This window comes from Mytilus trossulus, chromosome 2, assembly GCF_036588685.1.
Source record: "Mytilus trossulus isolate FHL-02 chromosome 2, PNRI_Mtr1.1.1.hap1, whole genome shotgun sequence".
Classification (NCBI taxonomy): domain Eukaryota; kingdom Metazoa; phylum Mollusca; class Bivalvia; order Mytilida; family Mytilidae; genus Mytilus; species Mytilus trossulus.
Genome location: NC_086374.1, coordinates 44,514,497 through 44,522,902, shown reverse-complemented (window position 1 = coordinate 44,522,902; position 8,406 = coordinate 44,514,497). Strand labels below are relative to the sequence as shown.

General features: G+C 32.0%; 1 protein-coding gene across 1 annotated transcript; it reads right to left on the bottom strand.

Moving 5' to 3' along the window:
- Nucleotides 1-3,678: 3,678 nt before the first annotated feature.
- On the bottom strand, nt 3,679-6,354 carry LOC134705790 (uncharacterized). Its single transcript, XM_063564507.1, has 4 exons — nt 6,293-6,354; nt 4,855-5,139; nt 4,404-4,579; nt 3,679-3,817 (listed from the first exon to the last, which is right to left on the bottom strand). Exons 2-4 carry the CDS (start codon nt 5,080-5,082, stop codon nt 3,679-3,681), a joined length of 543 nt encoding a protein of 180 aa, XP_063420577.1. The 5' UTR covers nt 5,083-5,139; nt 6,293-6,354.
- Between the last annotated feature and the right edge of the window lie 2,052 nt (nt 6,355-8,406).

Here is an 8,406-nt window from a genome sequence, read left to right as displayed (position 1 = left end):
AAGCACTGAATAAATTGTTCCATTTTGGACCGGTTTATACAAAAGACTAAATCTGAAATTTCGTCTGTAACCTTTGCTCCGGTTATAGATACCAAAACTCGACATGGCAGTAGTATTTACAACTTTGAAACAATGTAAATTTATGCCAAAACGTGCTGGTCAACAATATACTGTGCAAACATTTGACAATTAATTGTATGTTGTTGCCTAAATGTAAAATGGTCTATTCCAGACGTGTTTGATGATCAACTTTTGTTTATGAGGCTAGTTCTCTTTGCTTTTTTTCTTTATTTTAAAAGCGTTCTTCAATTAGTTTTAAGACGAAAGTCGTTAATTAATATTTGACCAAATGTATGTCACAGTTCATTTGCTGAAACAACCCAGTGCGCTGAAGGTATTGCACAGTTTTTTTCCTAATTTTGAAGAACATTTGTTGCCACTGTTTCAAGAATTAAAAAAACACTCTTGTAAACTATCACCAACCATCGTATTTTGGGATATGCTTCTTCGTGCAGTTGAGATATTGTTACAGAAGATAAGGGCTAAATGGAATGGATAGTTGATTAACATTTGAAATGGTAGTTGGAATGTTGCGAGGATTTTTCATTATCAATCGGACGAAGTATGCTTGGTGGACACCAGCAGAAATATTGGATATGCTGAAACTGTCTGCAATGGTAAAATATGTCCTTATGTCAGGTGAGTTTTCAATCAGACATCAACATACAGCCTTAGACAGTATCTGGATTGATATGGCTACAGAGAAAACTATTATTATAGATTCTAAAAGTTGAGAGGCATTATATATGACTGACAAGGGAAAGAAACGCTGTACTTGGATGGATGCTTAGAAGACCCGTCCTTACGCACTTTACGCATTCTGAAATAAGATAAAGATCGGGATAAGCCACAGATGCAGAAATTGAACCCAATTCAACGGCAATGACCTGAGACAAGAAGAATGTCTCTGATTTGAAAGGGTATATGCATTTAAATAGGACAGATCAATTTAACGTTTAACGATTATCCTTAACCACTGATAAATACTAGTATTTTCACAGAAATGAAAGCCTTAATAAATGTTCATGATTCTCTTCTCAAATCTCTAAACCTGATAACCAGATGATCAAATCTTTTGTGGAAGGCTGGTCTGATGAGTCTGAAACCCATGTCTTCTACAGTCCTATGTTAAGGTTTCCTTTCAATACTTTCGATGATACGACCAAGACCTCAAAACTTAAGTGTAAATAAGGTGACTTTGTTACGGCACATATATACGCAGTAGAAATAGTTCGTCCTGTTTTAGTTCATGCTAATGTTCGTGAGAAAGAGACTGTAGTCAGGATATTGGCATATCCTATTGGTCCCATACGTTTAGCTCTGTTCCATGATAATGAACCATGTGGAAATTTTGTAAATGTAATATAATTTATCTCCTTGAAGAGTAAATGTGTTCTTCTTTCAATCTTTCAAGTTATGATAATATCTTTCAAAGGTTCTTAAGCTAATAACTTGATACGCCAGACGCGCGTTTCGTCTACGTAAGACTCATCACTGACACCCAGATAAAATTGTTAGAAAGCCAAACAAGAAAAAAGTTGAAGAGCATTGAGGACAAAAATTCCAAAAAGTTTTGCCAAATCAGATAAGTTTTCAAACGGGAAATTTAGAATCGCCGTTTACTTTGGAAGTTCATTTATCGCCACATCGTATGATCCGAAAGAAAAGTTCAGGTATCTGCGTGATGATCTAAACAAGCTTAGGACGGAGTTTGTCGCCACAAAGGATGCTAGTCTTGTAAAATTCCACACGTGAGGCTTTAAGTTCTGTGGAAATACTTGCAATGCTTCAAACGCAAGTTTGGATAAACTTTCATATTTGCTTAACCAATAATCATACTTTCCAAACACCCTTATTGGTAAGAGGGTAAAAAAGGTTTGCTCTCGGATCGTTTTGAGAGACCTTTGCCAGTAGATTTCCTTCAAGACCTTGTTTGTACGTAAACGGACAAGGGAAAACGGGTTGCAGTAATGGTTGTAGAACCTATCTAACTCACCAAGCAATATAAGACGACGATGAAAACGATGACTGATGTCAGGTTTTCGAAAGTTGGCATGCCCTTTATTTGATAACATACCCCATACAACCACTCTTTCTAAGACAAAGGCAAATACAACATAAAAAGTTCATAGAGCTAGAATATACGCTGAAACATTAGACCATCATTAAGCTCTTTTGATTTAATTGCCTTGTGAAATATATGTGACTAGCAATCAAAATACATCAAAGCAAAAACCAAATTGACTTTAATTCTTTTTATAAATGCCGTAAAGTTCAGAAATATATCTTTAGAAGTACTTGCGATGTAAGAAAAAAAAATGAATTGAGATTCGGTTCTTTTATCTTCATTTTTGTTGCTAGTCTGAATTCCCTTTAAAATGTGCATTTAATGGTTTCATTATTTTCAAATTAAGTTAACAAGGAAGTGTCACAGTTTATTTCATTATGCATTTATTGTTTTAGTAACAATTCAGATATTTTTTTTATAACCTCTTTTGAAATAAATTGACAATAGCTAAAAACTTAATCACTAACCTTTGACTAACCTTTGACCTTATTAAAAAAAATGCACCATATTTTAATTCTACGACTAGGCAAAACTTAAAGAATAAACATTTTTCTTCCCAAAAAGTCATAATTTAGCCTGCAGGTAGGATGGTCCATTACAGTTGAAAAATTCATGACTTGGTCTTGATTTTACACTTAAGTCTGTATTAAACATGCTAATATAAAGATCTAAATAGAACTTCATTGACATTATTCCTACATGATATAAGCATATACGCGTAAACATAATACCTTTTCAATAGAAAACTCAAATTAAAATATCCGTAATTCAAATTATAAGTTAAAGATATATTAAATGATATACTAATAAATAGATTTGTACAGTTCCATCTTTCGTAATTTTCCTAGTTTATAACTAAACTCAAATGAAAAAAAAATGAAATAACTTTTAATTGATAAAGTCAAGCAGTAAATATACCACTCCACTGCAACGGCCGTCAACTAAAATGAATATTCATTAGCGATTGAAGTTATGTTGCTTTGTAGAAAATAAACATCAAAATATATATCATCCTGACTGCGCATGCAATATTTGCCATTAGACGAAAAGAAACAATAATCAAGCAAAGTAATCATTCAATATGCAATGGCATATATCCCGATGTCTTTTTTTATCTTCTTCTAAAATTAACAAACACGTTATGTGCTTTGTTCATCAATAAAAGGTACAAGGAATGTTTTAATGTATATAGCTTACCATTATATTATGTTAAACTCTTAACTATTCTAAGACATTGGTTAGCCGTTTTGAGCTGTTCCTTGTTACCAATGATAAAATATCGTTCACTAATAGTTAATTCAAGGTCTTGTAGAGCTATGATTTTACCGTTGTTGTCTCCAAGATGATGTAAGCAAAAATATAATAAAACGTTCAAGTAAACAACTGGTGGGAAGCTCTTTCTTTTTGTTTGTGTTTTATCGATTAAAGGGGTCAATTCTGTCGGTAAAAAATGAAAAGGTTCTCTCATTATCACATCATCAATGATGCAATATTTGCACGTCAATGACAATCCTATGGTTTGCTGTAATTTTTGAAAAGTTGTTTGTTCTTCAATATCTGTAGTGTAGTATATAAATGCATTCCCTGTATCGACCACATTTATAAAACAGAGATGCTAATAGTGCCCAAGCTTGAACAGACGAGTAATACATGACTGTATAAAAATATCTTAACATAATCTGGTACTGTCTATAAAACAATACATTGTTTTCTCTTAAATTAGTACAATCATGCATAAAAATCATTGCAGCGGTTGATAACAGATGTGTAGATATATGCTTGCCATGTTGATTTACTGCACGAATAAGTACTTGTTTAAATGATGTAGTTGTACAAAATGTTGATAAAAATACATTAGAATATGCTAGACAAGACAATGAAGATGTTGTGAGATAAGTCGACAATGAGTTTTTTTTGTTTTCTTCTATGGTTTGAAAATGTCTTTGAATTAAAGACGTAGTTCCACGGTGAATGGTAAATGTTATGCAGCGTTTCAAGTAATGACTTTCGCTGTTTAAGTGAAAATCGGCCTTCAAATAAATTGTTATCAGGAGTAAAATAATGAAGGCATGTTTCATATTCAACACAGTAAATAAGTTGCTTCCAGCAACTAATAAAACATGCAACTAAATTGTCAGATATCCCAATATTGGGAGATGATTCTTCGCAAAGCCAAAACATTATTGTTTTAAGAAAATAAGAGCATATGAGATCCATATGCTCCTTTTTAATAAAATCATTCAAAAGAAATTTTAACAACGCATAACATAATAACTGGGTATGCGAAAAGGAATATATAAGTTGTCTTTCTGCGACAGAAAACGATATTCTCCATTCAAGATCGTCATTGACGGAACCCTTGAAACCAACAGGAACAAACAGAACGCCGTATTTTATAATAGATGGAGTCAATTCATTATCCGGCCACGTACATCTAGATCTGTAAATCCACTGATTGGCAGGTTTAACCCATTTTATGCAGCGAAAACAGTAAGTTACATCATATAGATTATTTTTTGAAGACACGCAGGGGCCGTGGATAATCATATTATCACCTTGAGGTAATCCATATTTACGATAAAGATCACTTGAGATATATAATTCCTGTTGAAAAGTAAGTATACTTCAGATGCTTTACAAACCTTAAGCTTTGTGAATCCGGGTTTCGTATGAATTGTGTCCATTGAAAGCGTTAATCAATGTAAAGAAGAAGACACAGCATGTACACTCTCGTATACACCAATGTCTTTGTCGACAATCATCAAGTCGTAGTCGCTGCCTTCTATATTTAGTCCCTCTGCTCTACTTCCACTACTTATAAACGTTTGTTTTGTATCCTCTAAAACACAATCCGACGCCATAAATATTGTTCTTCTTGTCTTTACAACCTCCTTCGATCCAACAATATTACATATATAATTGTAAAGCTGAGGCGACACGATTCTGTCCTCCATGTCAATATTGCACAAATCAGAAACTGAATTCAACAACTCATCCTAAGTTAGATAATGCTACAATGATATTATATAACGATAATAAAAGACAATTCTAGCATTAGGGTTAATGTTTTCGCAACTTGATATTCTTATATTCCCTTATGCAAAATTTTTGTCTTAATATTATATATCTTCTTAGTACGTTAGATTTACTTTATCTTCTGGTTCATTAATCATTCAGTATTTTGTAAAATTTTCTTCGTTATGTCAGACTCAGATATTTTGATATGAGCGTCACTGATGAGTCTTATGTAGACGAAACGCGCGTCTGGTGTACTTAATTATAATCCTGGTACATTTGATAACTATCAGTTATTTCAACGTTTTGAATACCCTTGTGAGGGATGAGCTATATTCATTATACACTCATCATACGAATATTCACATACAAACATAATATCAAGTAATTTTCATTCGAATTGTCATTAAAAAATCCATTGAGTGCATTACACAAACATGGACAAATGTTTATTTTTACAAAAATATGTGTGTTTATATTGCCAAAATTTCATTTTAAGCAACATTATTTATGGAATTTAATTCAATTGAGATATGAATTAGTACCTTATAATTTCATAATCCAACACATATGTAACAGATTCTTTTTTAATTCATGGTGGTATCTCTTTTTCAGTCATTTAATTCTATATAATATCAAAGGGGACAATTTGATATGTGTTGACAGTAGTGAAAATTTAGAATAGATGATGTCAATAGATTGTGCTCACTATCTATTGCCACTTGTCTGTTTTGTATCAAGTCAAACCAATATTTCATTCAGATCTGAAATGTTCTTAGCGTCACTTTTATAACATCTTAAACCCAAGATACTAAGTCTTCGCATTTAAAATAAATCTAGCGTTATTAAGTTGGTTTCATTTCTATATTTATTATACACCATGCTAAGGAATATGCATATGCAAAGGTAATGGTATGTAATCTTTCTCCTCACTTTTTGTAACAAATAATACTGTTTTCGTACTACTAAAAGTGTCGTATCAATAAATCAAAAATACATATGACTTCTCGTGTAAACCCAAGAACACAACGTTCAACGTCGTATGAAGAGAAATCTGCAAGCAAAGAGTATACAACATATCTGTTCAGTAATGAATGACTACAAAATGGGTGTTAATCAATGGAAACAAAATAATCATGGTTATTTTACCTGGTTGATATTTCATTCATGAATCCATTTTATGTTTCAATGAAAACTTTGATTCCGTCAATTGGTTTTCCGTTTACTTTCTCTTTTCGTTTAATCTATGTCAAAATATTGTACAGATATTTGAACTCGATATGTTGACCTTTCCTCATGACAGGTAACTACAGTATATATTGATCGTTCAGATAAAAATACACAATGTCTTTTCTCAACTGATTCATAGACCCAATGAATATAATTCATTTGAATTAAACTTCTTCAGATTTCTTTGTTGAAAAATTGCAAATTTAAACCTTTTTCAAATTTTACTGGAATCTGTTAATAGTTATCAAAGGTACCAGGATTATATTTAGTACGCCAGACGCGCGTTTTGTCTACACAAGATTCATCAGTGACGCTCATATTAAAATATTTTTTAAAGCCAAACAAGTTCAAAGTTGTAGAGCATTCAAAATCCAGAACGTTGTGCCGCAAACGGCAATCAATTATAGCAAAACAATACTTAAATCAATTTTAATATGTGCATGGGCGTTGGGTAGCGGGTACGTGACTCATAAACATATATATACTCATATTACGTTAAAAATAAATACCTGAATAAAACTTGTTATGGAACAGGGATACATACCACAAACGACAAAGGGATAATGCAATACATTACATGTGAGCCAAAATTTGTTCCTGTGAAAAAGGTTCCAGTGGAACTAATTTCACAGGAAATATGTTCTGGGAGAACCTTTTTCACAGACAATTTCTATATGGTTGTTCCATCTCTATGAAATAAGTTCCACACTTTACCTGGTGAAATAAGTTCTGAGTTGGTGAAGTTTGTTCCTAACCTATTGAAAATATGTTCCATGTTTGTGAGATTTGTTCCTTACCTGGTGAAATAAGTTCTGGATTTGTGAAATTTGTTCCTCACCTGGTGAAATAAGTTCCTTGTCTGTGAAATATGTTCCACTGGTTAAACAAGTTATCTTATATACTGAGCACTTGTCATCAGTAAGTTTAAAGTCATTATAAAAAACATGTATAATATTGATAATGTCATAAATAAAAAGTGAAAACATCCAATTTGGATCATGTGGAGTAAAGCAAAAGTTTAATAACATACTCAAATAATATTACTAAAAATAACACTTATGAGCCAGGAGAGAATAAAATAAAAAAATTAAAAAAAGCCTTTCTGAAAAAAAGTATTATAACGGTTAAAGATGGACATTTGTACTTTTTTGAAAAGGACAAAGTGACTGATCATTTATATTAAAAGACATATAGAAACAAGACACACTCTTTAAAACTGTGCAATAACCATAGCTAAGTAAATGTATGATTAGAGCACCCATGGCAGATTCACAGGAAACAAGGAGGTCGAATACCACATAAACGATAAAACAAAGATACAAACTATGATACATTATAATCGCTTTTATTTCTTATCTTCATCCTATAGTCATGCCGTCAATTGCAAATGTACCCATGCAAGCACAAAACTTATTTTCTGTGAAATAGGTTCAAACAGAACATTTTCATTGATTTCTATAAAATACCTTTCGTTCAAAACTAATATCACAGGAACTTACATTTCACTTATTTTTTTTAATATTAATATTGGAACAAAACTTGGTGCTGCGGTTTTTGTTCCGGAACTTATTTTCCACTTGTTTAAAAAATTAGTTCCGGAACAAATTATATAGTGCTGGAACATATTTTCCGGTGGAACAAATGTCACGCCGGAACAATTTTTTTGTTACATACACACGTATACAATAATCATAATAATTATTTTTGGAAAATCGAATGATATTTTTCATTTGTAAAAAAAAATCTTTAAGCAATCTCAAATATCTTGTTTTATTATAATGGTCATTTTTTTTACTTCATTCATAAATCTCTTCTTATACGGGTTCACTCTCCATTGCATTGTTGAGTTGACTTCTTAAAGAAATAGCTTCGACAAGTGTGTTAGTTCTAAACTGAATCATTATACCAAGGTGAAGCCGTGTATATAAATGTTCAATATTTGGAATTATATGCGACTAAGTCTGAAATACCAAAATCATCCGGTATTTTCTCTTCGTAAGTAATTAAGTAGTTTTAATTTAAGTTTCCTGTGT